General features: G+C 38.3%; 1 protein-coding gene across 1 annotated transcript in view; it reads left to right on the top strand.

The window, feature by feature from the left end:
- The first annotated feature begins 5,100 nt into the window (after positions 1-5,100).
- The window catches only part of AMMECR1 (AMMECR nuclear protein 1), a 97,236-nt gene continuing 80,896 nt past the window's right edge, over positions 5,101-21,440 (top strand). The window contains exon 1 of the mRNA XM_058032748.1: positions 5,101-5,272. Coding sequence (XP_057888731.1) covers positions 5,101-5,272 — 172 coding nt within the window. The remainder of the gene's footprint in view (positions 5,273-21,440) is intronic.

The following is a 21,440-nucleotide window of genomic DNA, read 5'->3' as shown; positions in this document are numbered from 1 at the left end:
TTCATAAAAACACTACCCTATCTCAAAGGCCTAATATCAAACTGCTTTGCTATGCATACTTTCCCAGGATATGTAGATAGTCTGACTGCAGGCAGCAGAGATATAAAAAGTATGTTTAAACAAGAGGGACCTCTAAGCCATCTTAGAAGAGAATCACTGCATGGAAACAGATAATGATGCTGAGAGAAGGGAAAGGCAATGCAGCAGCTGCAATAGCCAATTTTCCCCACAGATAAAATACCAGACAGAATGACACTGATGGGCTTCAGGCTGTAGCTGACTTTTAATGGAACCTTTCCTGATTGGTACACTTCAGAGTAAAATCAAGTTCAACAACAAAGCCCTAACTCTTGTCACAGAAGTCTGTGCATTAGAAACTGGGTTAATCACAACTCTGAAATAAAGATTCTTTCATTGTGTAGCTCATCTCAAGAAAGGATGTATCAATTACAAAACTTTCCTTCCTCACAAATCTGAAATGTGTAAGTTGAGAAATAATTACTTGGATTTATACTACCCAATGGAGTAGAACAGGACTACTTTGCTCAGCATTTTCACTACCATTTGGAATAAAATTTTTGGTAATGGGTGTTGTTAGTATTCAGGAGTAGGTTGCTATGCAGTATTCTAGTTTGTCCTATTGTACATATAAAACTGAACAAATACAGTAAGGCCAAATTGAACATTTCATAGAATGCAGATAAGTGTGGATTTGATGGTTGCTAATAGCAATTTCTTAATACAGTCTCTCACTTTGCTATGGCAAACCTGCAATTCTTGGGCCAGGCAGATGCAGAATGTATCAAATTAGTACCTTAGGGCAAGGAATACAATGGGATGTTTCATTATAAACTCAGGGAAGCAAACTGCATCCTTGACATACTCTGCTTCCAGACATTGCTGAGGCAATTGATAATTCTTTATGTCTCATGTGAGGATCACCAGAGGAAATCTCTGGAACTAGTCATTAATCAAACAAAAGCATAACACAGAGCTAAAATTTTCGAAATGGTGCCAAAAGCATTTGTGGAAATTTGCAATGACAACTGATGAGAAACTCAATGCCTAGAGGGAGGGAGGGTTGTGGCTTTCCTCTGGTTTTGTTTAGGTTTTTTTAATTTTGCTTTTTACTGATTGCTACAGAATTTTTACAGGGAAAATCTTCCAGTCAAGCCTTTGTAGAAAATAAAATCCATTTTACAAACAGTTTCTATTATACTGGCAATTTTCCTGTAGTTACAGAGAATGAGATTTATCCATTCCAACAATAGGTTTCCAACTAAAGAAGAAAACCAAAATATAAGGCAACAGAATGGGTCTGGAATAGAGCAGGGTGGGATGAGCCACAATCAGAACACACTTGGCAAGAGAAAAAGGTATTAAATTGGCTTTAAAACACAAAGGAGAATGTCCCAGACAGTAGGGCAAAAGGCAAAAAATAGGAGAGAAAAAATGAATGAAGAAACTCTGGTAGATAGCAACAACTGCCTGTGTCTAATTAGCCTTAGCTAAAATGGGAGAAATATATTCTAACAAGCCCTTGTGAATCAGCTGGCAGGTGAAAGACCTCACTTCTCTCGTTCCTGCCATAAAATGATACATTTTGCACATTTTGTACATTGCCTAGAGAAACAGGGCTAGCTATGGGACACTACAACATGAAAAAAGACAGTTGCAGTAATCAAGGCCATTAGCCTCAGATTTCCCTATGCTACCAAACCTGGATCCTGACTGTCCAAACAACCCAGACAGATACAGTCTTCAAGGCACTAATACTTATTCTGATGATACTCCCTAGTCTTTTTTTTTTAATTCCAAGTTACTTCAGGTAAATTCATCCTTAAAGTTTTCATGCTGCAGTGTCAGCTACAGTGCTTTTTCTCTTCCCACTGATTTTACCAGGGCTGGCATTCAAAGCCTAATTTCAAATTACGGTGACAGCTTCGAATAATGCAAAGTGTCATTTTTGCACCAGCTCTATCATTGAGATAAAAAGATAATTATCTGCCAATCCACTGGAAATCCTCCCACTTCAGTGATTTATATGTGCCAGACAATTTTGAAATTCATGTTACAAGGAGCTCCTTAAAAAAAAGAGACTACCTCATAAGAAAAACAATTGGTGACATCCTGCCTAGTGAAGCTCAACAAGTTCCTGTAATGGAATTCCCATTTACACCCACACCAGTCTGGTGACTCAGCTGCACTGGTGGAAACAAGAATTTGTTTCTACACATCAGCCAGCACTTACAGGCAAAGACTCTCACACATTCCTGGATGCTCCAATCCAAACCCTGATGTGCAGACAGACACAACCAGAGATGATTTATGGATCGCACTAGAGTCAGGGTAGGCACACAGATAAATCAGTCCTGGTAGGACAGCACCAGTTCCAGGTACTTTGCCACTTCTTTCCAGGGAAATGAAAGACAAAAGCCACAAAAGCTTACACTAGGTGTTCAGGCAAAACTGAACTCATATGGTATTAAAGAGACTGAGATGAAGAAAAGAACAAGAACATTCAAACATTTAACTCTCAGGAGCACATTTAGATAATTTAGAGGAATCATGACCTAAAGCATCATGCTTAGGTGTATTTTCTCCATGCATCTATTGGATAAGAAACATTAGCATTATGGTCATAAGGACAATGAATGTATGCTAATGCCTTTGTTTCCATGCCAAACCACCCATCTGGTCTCTGCTCAGAATTCTATCACGGTCCTTTCTTTTCACTTTGTCCTATGCTATATTTAAGTCAAAAATACAAAACTATGCATTATCACATACATGTAATTTATGATCTAGACTCTCAGAGTTAATAAAATTCACAATAACAAAGAGAGAATGGTTTTGAATACTAAGTTTCCAATTGTTCGAGATGTAGCACTGCTTTCTTGTGTTTATTGTGTTATTGTGTCGCATTAGCAACCTCTTCAGAACAAGAAAAGACAAAGCATTTGAATTAATTACCTCATCATCAGGGGGGAAAAGAATTTCATTTTTTAATGCATAGTTCATTCATCCGCTAACACATGAGACACTAATATTGCCTCATGCTGATATATCACTAGCACCACCATGCTTGATAAGTTACTTACTAGTCATCATTACTACTGGATTTAGGTTTCATTATTTTATTATAAAGATGCCTACAAAGTCTTTTTTATTATCACTTGCTGGTTCAAATATGGGAACAGAAGTTTGCATTAGAAGTTTTTGGGAGATTAGTAATCAGACTTCCTGCACTCACCATGAAATTTATGTGATATATTTATAAATTGACACTAGATGTGTGTAAGTGCTTCCTGCCTGTTGTCTGAGAGTGAATGTTGCAACATGAGTCATAATTATTAAGGCCACAATTTATGATATTCTACTTTTCCTTTTGGTCAGCAGAAGTACCTCAGAAAGGCCCTGCTGGGGTAATTCATCTATATTTATACAGATGAAATGACCAGCCTGCTTCAGGGATTGTCTCCTCTTCTAGCTTCTAGGAGAACATTTATGATTGGATCAGTTAGAACTGAGGACAGATGAAAAGACCCGATAATGGGCCTTTTTCTCCAAAACACCTACAAAAGGAACCTTCATAGTGGGGCATTCTCAGCTGCCCTTGTACATGTGCAACTTAAATGGCCATTTATTGCCACAAGACAAATGCTTATCTCCTCAGCCCCAGAGAATGTCATTATGTGTGTGAAACTACAGCTATCAGTATATATGAAATACATTCACATATTCATGGCATCTTCAAGATAAAGTGCTCAGACACTCAAGTACAGCTTCATTGCATCAAGTAGACAGTCCTACCATGATGATGAAGTGATTACACACCATTATGTTTGAAGCATAGTAAATATTTTGTTCTGCCTATGAGTCCATTATTCTTTTTCACATATAAAAAACTGATGTTAAACCAAAAGCACATCCTGAATTAATGGTGATATTCAGCTCTTAGCTCAGATGCACAATTGCTTTCCAAAGAAGTAGCTTCTCATAATCCAGTCCCATGAGGCTTAAATCTAACCCAGTTACAGTACTGAAACCTTTTCCCTTTTCAGTGTCAGCACAAAGAAAGCTGGGGACTAGCTCCTAGTCCATGCTCTGGCAGCTTTAATACTGGCCTAAGTAGGTTACTGAGGGTTACTTTTGGCACTGCTTGGGAAACTTAACTGATGTCAAGCCAATGTACCCCACATTCTGCCAACTGCTTCTTGTTCTCTTCTAAATCAAGGAAGTACCATTAAAAGTGCCAGGGAGAAAGCTGAGGACTGGGATAAAGCACATTATGCTCTAGTGACCTGTGTAAGCACAAGGGATCCACAGGGAGCACTTACAGACCAGAACAACCTGGAGTAGCTACTGTAATTTGTTCTGGGCACCATACAGAGATGCCATTGTCTCCTCCAAGACTGTGCCAAATACTCTGGCAAATCTTGACATTTTGTCCTTAAGTCACTGTTTGCAGAAAAATTCCTAAATGTTGTGTTTGCTTCCTTCCTGCCTCCATCCATCCATCCATCCATCCATCCATCCATCCATCCATCCATCCATCCATCCATCCCTCAAAACTTTATCTGAAATCCCTTTCACCCTGTGGAAACACAAACAACTTTAAGTGAGTATTTAGCTTACACCCTACACCAGTCTGAGCTTTCCAGAAGTCAGAGATCTGCAAAACCTCAGCTTCCTTTACTGCTATGAAATTTTGGAAATATGGCGCTGCTGCAAAATATTGTCAATACATTACAGGTGAAAGAAGGGTTTTTTTTGGATCATATTTCCTTTTCCATCTGATATTGAAGAACTTTCTTCCACTCTGAACTCTTAAGGGTTAACTGGCATTGGGTGGAGGAGGGGGAAATCAGAGGTCAGCTCATGTTCTGATATCAGTGAACTCACAAGTTACTCCTTAAGCATGTGGTTTCATCCTAGGTTCTTCCTGCCAGCAATTTCTCACTTTAATCATACACCCACAGCAACCCAGATCTTTAAATTCAGCAATTCTTTCTCAGGTTTCAGCAAGTCATTGGCAGCCTGAGCTATTTTTGGGATATTTTCTCTACTGCAGATGCAGCTTAGGAAAACGCAGGGAGCATGCTAAAGACCTGCAGCTATTTGCCTTGTACAATTTGCTCATTTCTCTTTATTTCTCTGTTTTCCTGCACTCATCACTTAAAGGACAACCTTTCTTGCAAACAAAATCCCTGGAGCCTGATTAGAGGGACTGAAGGCTCCCAGACACGGATTGCCTGCCAGCCACAGCACGGTAAGGACATGGACACTTTTGGCTAGCCTTGCATTGCAGCTTTTTAAGCTTTGCTGAATGTTTATTTGTGTCCATCGCTTCCAAATCAACACTGCTGGCATGGCAGGCAGTCTCCAGCTCCCGGGCTCCATTTTCATTCCCTAAAATCCTCAGCACTTGTAAGTAACACATTTATACTCACCGTCTCTTTGTGTGTTTTAGAAATCAATGACTGACACTAATTTTGATCAGTTCTAGGGGTCTGGGATTTTTCTTTACATTTTACTATCTTTTGGACATCTGTAATTTGCAATCCTGATTGAAACTGTGGATATTTTATTGCCTGATCTTCCCTGTTGAAGGTATATTGTTAATTTTGGTACTTAGCTCAGCAAATTATTCAAATCAGGGAATGGTTTTATGTACGGTAGATGGAAATGTTATAAAAAAGCCCTGCTCCTGATGATTTACAGCTTTATACATTGCCTTCCTGTCTTGTGCTCTGGCTCTGCTTTAATACCTTGAGGCTGCTGGAGCAGTACACTAACACTACAAAGGAATTGACAGCATAAAACCAATGCAGCAGCCAGAGCTTTACTAAAAATGACTCAATTTTATCATGCAGTTATTTTATTTGCTCACAGAAATGCACCAAGTAACCCCTGCAAGAATGGTGGAATTTCAATCTATTAATGTACTTTGGATTTAGTAGATTCAGGATCAGGCTCTGAAGGTGGTATTTTTATTTCTAAAAGTCTAACAATTTTGAGGCAATTTCTGTTATATGGTCAATGTTGCTTTGAACATAAGGCTGATACCTGAGCCTGGGTCTCTCATGCAGCTCGTGAGTCTGCCTCAGTTCCACTGAAATCCCTGATACTAAACTAGCTGAATGATAAATAGGTATCAATCCTTTAATCTTCAGTTCAATTTTATACCAAATCCCAAATGTTAGTACTCAGGTTGCTTGAAATCCTGAGATTCAGCACATTTCTCAGAGACCACAAGAGGAAAGATGGATGTGTTTTAGTAAAAGTTAGCAAAGCACTCAATTGTTTACTGTTAACAGAGAAACTGTTATGTCATTAGACAAGTTACAGAGCACACATGTAAAGCTAGATCACACATTTCTCTCTCAAAAAACCAATGTTGCTCTCAGCACAAACAGAAGTCAGGTGAAGGAAGTTTCACGAACACGACAGGTCTGTGCAGAATTGAGTCTTTTGGGAATTCAGTGAGATAAACCCAATACAGGAATTATACTTGTACAGAAAACCATTCACGTGGTGCTTGTTGGGGCTCATTTTAGAAAATGTTGTCCTAAATTGTGCCACTGATAAAAATTATTATTAAAAAGACAATGCTTGTTATCACGAGGTGTGCAGAAAGGAAATAATCTGAATAATGAAAAAACAGATTACACATAACTGTTTCTTTTGAAAACAAACTGTTGCATACAGGAATTCTCTGGAAATTTAAAACCTTGTCTTTGTTAGAGGAGGAATATGGACCATAAAGATTAGGAACTCTCCAGACCTTCCCAACTGAGCATACACTCTTACTATGTTAATACACTCGTTTTTTGGCGTGCATATATACCAAATCAGGCACACACAAGATACTAAAAATTACTTTACTCTATAAATGAACTAATTTATAATTCAGCAGCAGCACTGCATAACTTGCACTTGATGATCCTTGCCTAGAAACCAGAACATAAAAAAGACTAATGGATATCAATAACAGCAAAGGCTGAAGTGGAACCCATGCTGATGTAAAGAAACACTTGTTTTAGAGTCAGAACATGAGTCAAAAACTTGGTTATTCCTCAGAATATCACAGAAGTGGGTCCCTCTAATTTTAGCGACATTCTCAGACACACTAAAGCTGCAACACGATACTGTACATGAACACAGCCATGGTAATTGGCCAGTTATATTCCATTCCGCTTGCTTGGTTTTTTTACGTTTACACTACAATTTCAGCTTAAAAATCAGTTTAGAAAAGGTTACTTGGTCCTGTACTACTCTGCAATTGGCTAGACTAAAAGCACCCATTGTTTCAATGGCCCCACTAACATGCAGTAACTTACTACACTGCAACAATCTGATCAGATGGCTGAGCCCTTCATTAAAATTGAAGGGACAGTTTAATTTTTCCTGTCTGTCACTTTGCACCAAATTAATTCTATTAAATCCAGTTGAGGGACTGCATTGAAAGAGGAATCATCAACAAAGAGTGAATAGTAAAAGTTCCTCAAGGACTGGGTCTGAATTTTAATAGTCATACAGAGCAACAAAAAACTGACAAATTTAGTGGTGTGCTGGTGTATGTTGGGAGGCAGCATCGGTTTAGAGGAGGAATAACACAGAATTGCAGAAATAAGAAAAAATGTAGTAGGAAATGAAGGTCTCATTGGAGGCAGGAATAAGCAGCCAAGGGGCAGCTGAGGTGAGAGGCTGCAGACCTGTACGTGAGGAGGCAGGAAGGCCTTGCTTGGGCAGCCCTTGCAGCTGGGCATTGTCTCCCCAGAGCTGTTGAACCCTGGCAGCACCAGCACCCCCCAGCCCTCTCCCAGATGGCAACAGCAGGATGAGAATGCCCTGCAGCCTGTTTCTCTTGAATCCTCCCATCTCCATTTCTTCCCACATCATCCCACAGCTGGAGTAGGCCTTGGCCCACTTCTGGATCTCACTTCAACCTAAACCTGAGCCTAATAAGAGTTAGAGAAGCACCAAGGTAATAAGGGCTGCTTGGGAAGGCTCAGAGAGAGGCTACAGGGCCTGGACAGCAGGGTGGAAGTAACAGAGGAATGAATGGAGAGGTAACAGACATCCTGGAGGACTGTGCAGAGAGACAGGGAGACAAACAAAAGTGCAGCTGCTTCCACCTAACACTCTGAGTGTAAAACAGCCAAGAAAAAGACAAAACCATATTAGAGTACACCATTAAAGACAGAGATACTAGAGACAGTACAGCACTGATGGCATCCTATAAGTATGGGTCAGTCCCTAATTAAAACATCAGATAGTTTTTGTCACTCACAACACAGAAAGATCAATGTGTATCATAACAATGAGGCAGGAGTATGAAAGCTATTGGTAAAGACATCATCATGGAGATTAATTATTTAAGATGTATGAAAATGTTGGCCCAAGAACAAACAGATATAAATCAAACATAGCAATTAGAATTTGGAGAATACAATGAAGCAGTGAGATGGGAGCAAGAAACCTAATTATCAGGTTTTTATGACGAAGAATTGATCAATTACCAAAAGCAATGTCTATTTCTGCCAGTTGCTGCAACATTATAATCGCTCCTGGACTGTTTCTAGGTCACTGTCATACATGTTAATTTAAGTAAGATACAAATCAGTCTCAGGGTGTGATGAATGGATAGGTGCCATAACTTACATTAGCAATGTTGCTCCTTTTGACATCACTTCTCTCTCTGTACAAAGATTAAGATAACAAATTCAGTAACATCAGCCTCTTTCAGATACTCAAATAAAACTAGCACTTAAAGAAGAATGAATGGAGCAATCTTGGCAGCTGTTGAAATTCTGAAGAATCTTGGAAATCTGTTATGAGACTGTATAGATTAGGGTACTTTGAATGTATTTTAAGTGTAAATAAGAACCAAAAATTAACTTCCAGGTTAAGTTTTTCCTCTATTTTTTGAAAATCAAGTTGATTTGACCATTGTCATTAATGTTACATGAATTTCCATGATAATGCTTTGTACGCTGCAAATTAAATATAATCCCTGTTACCACCTTTTGGCATTTCTAGACATTGGCTTCAATTAAATAAAGCTGCAATGGATTCCTTAGCTGTCCCCATCAAACATGTCAACCCTTTAGTCAGTTCTCGTGGATATTTCTATAATCTTGCTGATGCTTGATTGACTTTTGTTTTACTACATATAATGATCAAGCTAGCAATCATAAGAAAGAGAATCACTAGCAAAGGCACCCAGAAGTTATATTTATAATTGAAAGTCCAAGTCACTAAGTTAAAGTCACTGGCAGATACTAATGATATACAGCAGCTCCTAACTCCAACTTACACAACTTATTATGCAACATCTTTTCCTCTGCCATGTCCTGTTAGTAACTGAAGCCACTAACTTTATCTAAAGCTAGATAAAATATAAAAACTCAAAGAATATTATATATATCCATGCAGGAATGGTCTACTAAATATAAATACTACTTTTATCAAGGATAGAAAATGCAAGTAAAATTTGGCTCTCATTACCCTGCCTCACATTGATCCCTAAATCTTTTATGTTATGACTGTCCTTTTTGAGGCCAGACACAGTATTAACCTGTCAGTACTCAAAATTTGAAGGTTTTATGTTTGGCAAATAAAAACAAAAGGTCTCAGTCAGGAGGGAGGAAAGAGACTACTATCCTTAAGTATGAGAAAGCCTTCCGATAAGATATTGATCCAATCATATTTATATCTAATAATTTCACCATTTTAGAGATAGATGGAAACAAACAATATCTCAGTCTTGCAGAGCACGCTGACATCACATAGCCCCCAGTTTTAGTTCTTTAATGTAGTTTGTCTGTGCTGGTGTTATTAATAGGCACACTAAAATGGGAACTTCGCCCTGGCTCAGCTTTGACTCACTGCATGGCCTTGGGCATCACATAACCTCTGTCTCCAGTTCTCTATCTGCATAATGCATTTGTCTATCTAGTGACTTTGCAGAGTCATGGGTCAAATAAATGAGTCACTTGACAGAATTTTTAAATTGAAATACACTGGCTTCTCTTCTGCACTTTTATAATATATTTCTGTGAATTTTACCATAAACTCTCCTTTTTCATAAAGATAACAAAGTGTTTAAGCAAACAGAAAGAAGAACTATTTAACACTTCCAAACGAAAACCTCCTTGAACTAAAATAATGGAACCACAGCCACATAAAACAGTTTGTCATCTCACAGACCAAAACACCTTTATCTGAGGCTTTATATAAAGTTCTTTACTGTCCAAGGGAGAGGGAAGAAAGAAGGAAGCCTAATTTTGCACCATGCAAAGAAATAGCAGATTACACAGCTAGTAAAATGTGCACTGCAAGTATGGTCTGGGCATAACAGATGGAAGAATCTATCAACCAAACTCCTTTATTACACTGGCAGTCAAAAGATCTGTATTTTTTTTTTAATCTAAACTGGTTCTGAGTGCAAGAGAGTCATATTCATTTGACTGCACCAGAAGATAGAAATCCTCCATGTGGCTGAGATGACTTGCCCACAGCTAATCAAGTTAGTTATACGCTTAGTTAATTTTTTTGCTTGTTGTCCATTGAAACTAATCAAATTTTCTGTAGAAAATAACTTCTCTGCTGCAGTTCTAATCCTTTGTGTCTTAAGGAAAGAAAAAAATCCTTCCATTAAGGCAGCCCCTGAGGGGACTTTTAAGGGACTGACATGCAATACTCAGATGTTCATTTGTTTGTAAGGGAGTCTAACCTAGATGCAAAACTGAATTACAGAGTCATCTGGCATTACTTTAAAATGCAAAAATGGACAAAGCAAGCACATTAATTATCAAAAGTTGAAAAGTTCACCACTGATTATTGCTTCAGTGGATGCTGCATCTTTACAAAGCCCAGACATCCAGTGAACAACTGATGTCGCATTAGATACAAGCAATTGTATCTTTCAAGGTGGTGTTCTTGGATGCTCACTCATCCATTGCTGCCTTGTTTTTTCTTATGACTTGGTTAATTCTGCTTGGATTAGGGCTGAGATCAAAATGGGGTCTTACATAAAGGAATACTCATAATCTAGGATGCACAAGGCATACACTGACCAGTGCTGCTGTACTGAGCAAGCAGTGAAGTGTTCCCAAAGTTAGTCCCTTTCAGCTCTGCTAACCAGGAGCATGGATCTCATGATAGCACAGCTACCAGAGAATGGTAAATGCCATTCCATGGCTAATTATATCCCTACAGAATAGTGAGAAAAAATAATGTATTGCCTAAATATATGTAGATAAATTTGTATGCACAACAGGTTCCTGGTCTTGGAAGTACCTTGTCCATTCCACAAGAAAAAAGAATTCAGAACTCCACTAATTCATAGCTTGCCATGGAATTTGGCAACAGCACAAAGAATAAAAAAACCCTCTAAAGCTGATCTAATCACTAATAATGACATAATTAATATGACATAACTAGAAATTTATGATAGATCTAGTCTGACAATGGTATTTGAGGACAACAGGTCAAATGAGGATGCAAAAAAAACCAAGGTCTAATTCATTCCCAGTGTAAATTGGCAGTATTCCCTTTGACTTCAATAAGAGATTTACTTGTTCACTCCAGCTCTAATTTTTACTCAGCATCTTCCCAATATTTATGATTGAGTTGCACCAGCCTAAAAAGCACTCACTTTTAAATCCAAAGCAAGAACCTCCAGAGAGTGGGAAAGGCATATTTTCATATAACGGTCTTCATTTAGATAGTACATTTACGTTTACTTTTACTAGAATTACTTTCCCATATAAAGAAAAAAATTATTAAGAAAAAATTAACAAACTTCAGAGGCACAGCAGCAAAAGCCAATCTAAAATATCTATGTGGCTCTTTTATGCCCAGATAACAAAAAAGTAACACCCAAGGAAGAAAGAAGGAATCATTGAAATAGACAATAATGAGAATTAATGAACAAGCAGATACATGTAGATACACGTAATCTTGTATTGTTTAAGCAGCAATGAGAAATTCTAACATTAAACCAGAAAGAGGTGCTTCTATGTTTTTGTTTTGTGGAAAATGGGATTTTTGTTTTCATTGTGACACAGCTATTTGAGAGTTTCAAAACAGCAAATCTTGGTGAGGAAGGGAAATTTTGAGTTGTCCTAAATGAAATACTTGAGTCATGTTAGTGTGTAAATTGCAGTAAAACACAGACAGATATTCCATCCTCCTTCAGCTCAAATGGTATCAGCAATGAGGCAAGAGGATCAGTACTAGCTCACAGTCAACCCGAAAGTACTGCCAGAGAAAATTCTTGATTCTGGAGAAAACACTTCACCATAGGTTGGACTGTGATGATAAAGTCTATATTTAAATTCTTCACTGCATTACCAGAGAGATTTTGCCACAGCATAGCCTGAAGTAAAAATGAAGAGAGAACTGAGACAGCCAAAGGGTCCATTATGTCTTCTCAGAAGACAAAACTGTGAATCATTTATGATAAGTTCAGTAAGCAAAACCACTTTAAAACCACTGGTTTTAAAGCTTATCTAGAAATACATTTTTAATGTGGTTATTGATTTAGCATTTAATGATGGTTGATTAAAAGATGAGGTTGCCCAAGATCCGTATCCATTACTATTAAAAGGTAAGTGTTGAGGACTTGTGGATAGGTGCTGTTTACTGACTTCCACATATTGCATAAATATCATGGCCATGCCTCAATGACTCAGGTCAGGGTGTGTTGCTCAAAACTCTGTACAAATGTCAAGCAAGCAAAATTCCTGATTCAGTATTTTATATATAAAATATAAAGAAGAAATGTAACTTTTATAAAAGCACAGGACTTGAATGGCAGTTTCTGAGCTGCCAGGTTACTTTCAATATTGATCAACTAAATTTTCATCCAGGGTAACTATTGCTTCATATCAAAAAGGAAAGAAATGAACTGGGCTCCATTGTCTAAATGGCACTGCGAGCTTTTGCCACTAGAGTGTGTCAAGGCATTAGTGAGGAATAAACCTCTTCACGTGCTGTATCATTCAATTCAAACTATTACCAGGGCCCTGGACAAAGACAAGTAGCTTGAATGTACCATTTATTTTTCTGATTTCCTGCTTGACTGCTAGAACTTGTCTTAAAGATTATACTACTAAGAAAAGGTCTCACCTCATTAGTCTGCTTATGTTGTGCACAGGGATTTTTATATGGATACTGAACACAGGCATCCAGAAACAGTCCAGCCAATTTTAGGATCCATTACACTGTGCCTATATTTTCAGTTCAATGTCAATGCAACATCCCTTCCAGGCTGACTCTTACTTTGATGCAGTACAATAACCCTGCTATTTTGTATTGAAAAGTCAGCACTGCCAGTCAATGTATGTAAATCTGTCCTTTCCTGCTTCTCTCTCTGCTCGATGTCTGCAGTTGCACTAAAATTGGGGGGGGGGGGGGGGGGAGGGGAGAGGAAAGGGGAAGGGGAGCCCACACACCTATACAAAAACTGCTGAAAATATACTGAAAATCTGTGCTGAGAATAGAGATGCTCCAGCATATTTAAAAAATCAGTTTAAAGAGAAACTATAAAAGCCCCTCTCTTTGATAGTAAAAAAAATCAGAACAGTTAAAATTAGAAATGCGTAGGCATAAAGCATTTCCAAGATCAAACAGAGTATGTTGAAATGTACACATTTGGTAATGCTAAAAATCAGGATCTGCCTCCATACTTTTCTGAATCAAGGTTTGTCCCCTTCTCCATCTGTAAAACTGCACTGACAGCACTCCCTCTCTCTTTTTGCTCACTTTTGTCTCTTCAGATTGCAAACTCTCATTAGCTGTTTTGACTACAGAAGTTCTTAGTAGAAGTTTTTCTCTAACCATAATGTCATCTCCATGCTGAAGATTTTAGCTACTAGACCAACCCGAATAGCTTTTCTTTGAAAGACATTAAAAGCTAAACAAAAAGCAAACATCCAAACAACTACCTATAAGAGACAGGAATCCTATACCCAATCTGTGGTCATTTACATGCTCAAGTGATGTGAATGGAGACACTTGATTTCATCATCTGCTTTACTTCTCCTAGGAAAGGTCTGATAAGCTTTTTTGGAAGACTGCAGCAGCTTTCTGAGCTTCCAGAGGTTGACACTGTTAGAGTGACAATGACTGAGCAAAACAGCTTCTGAAATCCTTAAGCATTCACCCAAGTCAGCTATAGAGCGTCAATGGGAGAAGAACCACAGATGAGAAGATTCTGCCATTGAATTGCCCAGACCTGCCTGAGAAAATGAGAGTCTGATAGGGCATCTGGAGTTCTCATCACCTGCTCTGTAACTTTAGATGAAAATTTTGAACATCATATCTATTTGAAATGAACTGATGGCTGACAAGAGAACAAGGAACAGGAAAGAAAAGAATAGGAACACAAAGTAGAAGGAAAAGATCTGTGACCAGGTCTCTTTTACACAGTGTATGCTGAGCTAATGAAGCCTCATGCAGGTATCTCACAATCACACTAGAATTAAGAGATCCTGCTTTTCATGAACAGCCTGCTGAAATCACAGATCTCTACCCACTGTATTTTTGTCCCAAGGATTTAGAGTAAAGCACAGGCAGAGCATGCAGCAAGGCACAAGGTCCAGCACTGGCACAGCACAGGGAGGAGCTACACCCTCATACACTGACAGTCACCTGAAAACACACAGGTCACCTAAAAACTCCCAGGACAGGGTCTCGTGATGATTTCATAAACAGAATCGAGCAAGTGAAGTTTCTTCCAGTTCAATAACAAAATGAAAATGTCAGCGACAAGGAAGCACAAAACTCAGTTTATACAGAACGCACAAAATACTTTCCTTTTTTTTTTTAAACAAAAACCCAGTAATTTCCATTTGAGGTAAATCTGAAATATTACATCTAATTAAAAATAAAATGTTTTGTGATTTTTTTAAAAATACACATATTTTACTATTCAGTTTATATTAACTTGGAAGTGGAAAATGGTATTTTCATTTCAAAAGATGAAAAACTTTATTTTCAGCATGTTAAGATATTTCCTTTAAAAACTAAGAAAATATTTCATATTTTTTCTATATTTCAGTTTAAACAATTTTATCTCAACCTAATCTCAAGAATGATCCCAGTCTTTTCAAACATCTGTTATTCTAATTTAAAATTTAAAAATCATTCAAAATTTTTGTCCACCTCTATTCATAAATTTAAGCTGTATTTACCTCTATTCATAAAGACATGAATATTCAAGCATCATTTTGGCACTAGAATCTTGGGAAAGGAAATACTCAAGAGGCTTTCTAAAATACCTTTCCATTTCCCACCACTGTGTCCCTAGCTGATATTCCTTGTATCCACATGCAGCAGTAGCTCTACCTTCACTGTGGCAGTCCCTCGTGAAATGTTTTCTAGAATTAGAGTGTGAAGGCTGGAGAGTGAACTTGCTGCTTTTATAAAAAGAGAAGAACACCCAGGAGAAGGTATTTAAATTATGTCCTGAGGCAGAATGAAGTTGATTTATGTCAGGGATTATTTTTACCTCTCCAGTCAGCTAGAAGTTATGCAGCAAAGCCTGCAGAGGCACAGCCATGCAGCATGGCCTGTACCACACTCTGGCAGCGCTAGGAAGCCAAGCCAGCTCAGCAGCAGGCGGAGCTGTGCCCTTGCGAGCCCTTGGCACGGCCCTGCGGGAAGGGCTTCCCCGGCCGAGCTGCCAGGGCTGCTCCCTGCTCAGAGGAGCCCTCGGCAGCACCTGGGCCCTGCAAAACACACTGCAAAACGCACTGCACCCTCAGATTGTCACAGCACCTGGGCACTGCAAAACACACTGCAAAACACACTGCACCCTCAGATTGTCACAGCACCTGGGCCCTGCAAAACACACTGCGAAACACACTGCACCCTCAGAGTGTCACAGCACCTGGGCACTGCAAAACACACTGCGAAACACACTGCAAAACACACTGCACCCTCAGATTGTCACAGCACCCGCACCCTGCAAAACACACTGCAAAACACACTGCACCCTCAGATTGTCACAGCACCCGGGCACTGCAAAACACACTGCATCCACACATTGTCACAGCACCTGGGCACTGCAAACCACACTGCACCCTCAGATTGTCACAGCACCCGGGCACTGCAAAACACACTGCGAAACACACTGCAAAACACACTGCACCCTCAGATTGTCACAGCACCTGGGCACTGCAAAACACACTGCACCGTCAGATTGTCACAGCACCTGGGCCATGCAAACCAGTCTGCACCCACACATTGTCACAGCACCCGGGCACTGCAAGCCACACTGAACCCTCAGATTTTCACAGCACCTGGGCACTGCAAACCACACTGCACCCACACATTGTCACAGCAGCTCTGGACACTCTTGGGTTTGGCTCCTGCACCTACCACTGCACTCATGTCCTGGCATACTGATGAGGGAAAAATGGGATGGTTATGATGGATCCCAAGCCCTGCTCTTCAGTCACATCTCTAATCTGTGCTGAGAGCAGGTGATTTGAACCATGGACACCTGAGACCCTTCTCCTTCCTTCCTTTTTCTGGCCTGGCTCTGACACACAAGTGAATAGATTCTCCCATGCCTGAGACCTCAGTTCAAAGCGCATGACCTTTCCATTGATTGCAGAAATCCTTGCATAGAACTCCAACCAAGTATCCCTGCAGAATACCATTAGGAAAACAAAGCAAACCCCCACAGCTGTGAAATTACCTCTGGAAGAGAAATGTCTATTTCCTTAAGATTTTTTTTCTCTGAAAAAGGCAGCATATTTACTGAGTTTTTAACATGTAGATAGATGCATGTATGCAGTTGTCTGAAAGCACATGATCTAAAACACTAAATCTCTGCATTTAATTTTCATGTGTAGGGAAGGAAAATCAGTAAAAATTTTGAATAAATAAATTCTAGTTTTTGAACTAAAAAATGAAAGTAAAAATTTCCAGGAGGCTTGCTATAATAAATAAATTACTTGGATTTAAAATTCTCTTGCAGTGTTTGAAATTAAAACATTGCATCACATTTCCAGTGCTTACCAGCAAGAACAAATTCATTATAAACTAACATATAACTACATTTTCTTCTACCACTGGTGATCAAGCAGCAATGTGCAAGGTCATAAATAAGAAATGTAAATGAATTTGTATGTTAATAAATGTAATTATGGATCTATCTGAATTTTAATCACCTAATGAATGTAACTCCTAAATTACACAGGGAAAGAAACTAATTGGATTCTCTGTATCTTTTCTGTGGTGGCTACAAAGTAGTGTATTGTACATTTCCAAGCACTGAAAAAGGGCAATGCTGTGCACAAGGAAGGAGTTCCATCCAGAGGCCAGCAAGTAGCTTGAACTTTATGATGTGCAATTATTTATCTTTTTATTATTTTCATTTTTTTAAGTAGAAATAGCACATTTTAAGAGACGTCCCCTCATCCTTTGAAACAAATAAAACTGACGATCAGTGAGCTATGTCATAAAGATAAAGACAATTATCAAAACAGTATCTAAAAGGAATAGCTTAGAGCTACTCACATACTTCAATCTCTTTAAAATGTCAAACAGCACATCTTCACAAGAGCTAAGAAGAGATCTTACACTACTTAATACAGTGTAGAGATGCAGCGGATATATGTGTTTTCCTAATAAACCTGTCTCTGAGTTCTCAACATTATGAATCAGAGCAGCCAAAAGCACTGCATGGAGTAATGCAAAATTAAAAATAAATTTTAAAATTCCTTACATGTTTTCTGCTAAATATACAGAATGTATATATATTACACTCACAAGCTTTATTCCTTTCTTGGCATGAATGTTTATGTCAACATTACTTGAAAGTGAAACAGGAAGCTTATAGTATATTACAGATATAATAGATATAAATAAGATTCTGTCAATTAAAATCCAAAAATTCATATAAGTCCCATATTATATTTGGTTATTTTCTCTGCTATGAGAAGAATCTCATGTAATTCTTATGAGATAATGACATCTAATAAAGCAGATCAAATTTGCACAGCAGTTTGTAAGTAACAGAACTATTTTTTAATCTCCATCTGACATAATCAAAGCTGTTAATAGCAAACCTTCTGGTGAATAAATTATTAGCAATTACACCTAATTTTGGTACCAAAATGAAATGTCAGAACATTCCAGCAGTAGAAAAATGCAATTTGAGTGAGGTTTGTCTCTAGCAGTAGAATAAGAGGCTGAGGTCAATTTAAAGAAATGTTTGAAATGCAGTGTGTTATTAGTATTTCAACCACTGCCAATTGCATTTACTTACTATAATTATTGTTTCATAAAATTTAGAACAAGCATGTTTTGCTATCTGCTGCAAGATACCATACCACAAATTGAGGGGATTCAGATTAAGACTTGTGTTATTGTAAGTACATTCTGAAGCCTAGACTTTATTCTTTATAAATTATTCATATCTCCTCACAACTGTACCTGTTTCCTTTAAAAAATAATCTTGTATGGATTTTCCCTTTCTTCTCAGAGATGGCTGTTCCTCTCATTATGTTAGTCAGGACTCACCCCTTACAAGAATCAATTCTTTCTACCACTTTTCCTTTCTTAATTTTCCAAAAGTAATCCTAGTGACCACAGTTCTCTGATGTGAAAGAAGTGTCTAATTTTACAGCTTTCTACGAATTTCATGAATTCCCTTTTTCCAGAGAAGGGTGGTGCAAGAGGCCACCCTGTTTCACCTAGCAAATTACAAGCAAACATTGGAATAGCTTATATGCAACCTAATGTGGTGGTAATGAACAGAAACCTACCTGATAAGGTATGTCATGCCAATTTTTTGCACACTGATGTTGGATGAGGATCAGCAGTGGCCTTGTGAGGGAGCATATTGTTGGAGAAGTCACGACGTGATAGTGACTTGTGTGATTTATCCAACATTTTGAAAGCAAACTGTCTTCCTTTAAAGTGGCTACAGTAAGATAATATAATCTGACTTTTATAAATAAAAAGTACATACACTTTCCCTTTTCATCATTTGGAGAACCATCACAGAATTTCTCTTATTGTGCTCTTGTTTATAATAATGATTACCTCAAATATTGACAACATATATACATTATAATATTAAAGGCTATATAAACAACTATTTTTCTGACAGATGTTAAATGTTTTAAAATAGAAACTTTACGCGTTTTATAAGCAATAGATTCATAATGTATTAGCTTGGAAAAAAGCCAGAACAAACCCACCAAACAAAAAACCTTCAAACAAATCTCCAAACTTGGATTTATCTATCAAGGAAAAAGAGCTGTACGTAGCATAATTAGCAGTCATGGCTTATCTCCTTAATTATCTCCCAATTCTTTGAAATGTAGGCTCATGTATGATGTGACTGTATGAATACAAGAGTTCATACCCCTCACTTCATCCATCACAGAACAGCTTTCCTGCATTGCCCTCATGAGGCCCATAAGAATTGAAGGTCTCCATTAAGGCAATAATCCCAATCAAAGCACATTCTTCCCCCAGCAGTTCACAGGGCTCAGGAAGGAGTTAGTCTCCCTGATGCACAATTAGTTTCTCTGATACACATTTTGTTTTTATCTATTGCATTTAGGTTGGGTATTTCTCACATCCCTCTGAAGCATCAGCTCAGCCCTATTGCCTAGACATACATCCAAACTCTATCCACACAGATCAAATCAGAAGTTAAATCAGACAGAACCAAGACTTTTAAAATGAAAAGAAATGTAATTCAGCAGTGCATAAATCATATTCTTCCATTGGCAGTGATGCAATTTCTAAAGCTCATCTGGTAATTCTTGTTCCAAAGCAGAAGGACATAATTTTATCTTCATTTAACAGTTTCTCAAATAATTGCCCACATTCTTCCACGAGCTTAGTATAGTACAAACGGTTTTTCTGATATTTTGATTAATTTTTCCCAGTAGTAACAACTAAATTAGTGGACTAGGAAAGTACATTATTATCTTACAGAATTCTGTTATGGTTAATAAATTTCTAATCTTCATGACCATTTTCATGACTCTGCAGCATGTCCCTCACCCTCCACAATCCTGAGATCCTTCCCTCCCACTTCCTCTCTGCTCTGCACTTTTTGGTTTTACAGCACTTTCTCTCAAGCCCACAGCCTAGGTCTCATGGAGTCCACCCAATAGCAGACTGCAGCTTCAGCCCTCTGAGTAAAATAAAACATGAGCACATCTGATGTGGCTTTTTTCCCCTCCTGATCAGCATGACAACATAGTCAATGGCAACACAATTGTGTTAGAGACTTGGCTGTTGCTAAGGAGAAGGGAGCTTGGAAAAATGTGGGAGCAATGTTACTTTAAAATCTGCATGTACACAAGGTCTTTCATACATCTCCTTACCTCTATACTGGGAAAAGGAATATGGCATTATAGCCATGATGTTAATATGTCTCATATGGCATTATTTCTCTACTCCTTGGATAACCAAGGAGGGCTACCCATGGGGTCAATATTTATACAGAAGATAACTATCTTCTTCACTCCACCAATGTTATTTAGATCTATGTAAAATTTGGGGGCACAAGAATTTTGCATCTCTGTGGTGCTGACAGCACTTAGAACAGCCTTAACTTGGTCTACTTCTCATCCTTTTCTGTTTATGTCCTTGGTGCAGGTAGTACAAAGAAAGTATTTTACTTATCCCCTTCTCTTCCCCTGCAAGTTCTCTACGCTGCTCTCTTGACTTTGTTCCCAGAATTTTTTATTTCCCTCTCTGCCTGGCAGACAAGGCAAACTTTGGGACCCTGTACTATTAGTGTCATCACAAGGCAGAGCAGAGGTTCCATTCATGTTTCCTGACTGGCTGTGAGCTGTATGCTAATGTGACAGCCTGGCAAGTATTTGAGAATGTCACTTCTAGCAAAATAACTGTCCTGGATGGTATTTATCATATATAAAACCACATATATATCAACAAAAAACCCCAACAAAATTCAACTCTAATACATATTTCAAATGAGATGCCCACAGGCACTTACAACATGAGTACATGTCAGTAGCCATATGTGCTGTAATCCTCCTCTTTATACATAGACCCAGCATAATCCTTTCATGCACCATGTATCTAATCTGTATTCTCTGCTTTGGAAGCAAGATTAATCTCAAACTTTCAGAATTAATTCAAAGGCATTAACTAGCTTTCAAATCTTCATTATTTTGGCAACCGAGTAGTTAAACAATGTGGCAAATGACCAAATCATTTCTGGTACCACTTCATTTCAGGTTCTTTAAAGCCCTGCAGCTGAACCACAGCTGGGTACTTAATACAAGGTTTTATCTTTTGGGGGAATGTTACTTTTAAATGCTTAGTAATTATGAATTCATTTCCCATTTTTTTTATAAGCAGGGGATCATAATGAACTCATTTGTTATTCATGTGAATGTCAAATATGTTCCCATGGGAGTTTT

Source organism: Melospiza georgiana, chromosome 12 (assembly GCF_028018845.1).
Source record: "Melospiza georgiana isolate bMelGeo1 chromosome 12, bMelGeo1.pri, whole genome shotgun sequence".
Classification (NCBI taxonomy): Eukaryota; Metazoa; Chordata; class Aves; order Passeriformes; family Passerellidae; genus Melospiza; species Melospiza georgiana.
The sequence above is the reverse complement of the archived record's forward strand: the minus strand, read 5'-3'. Positions and strand labels throughout refer to the sequence as shown.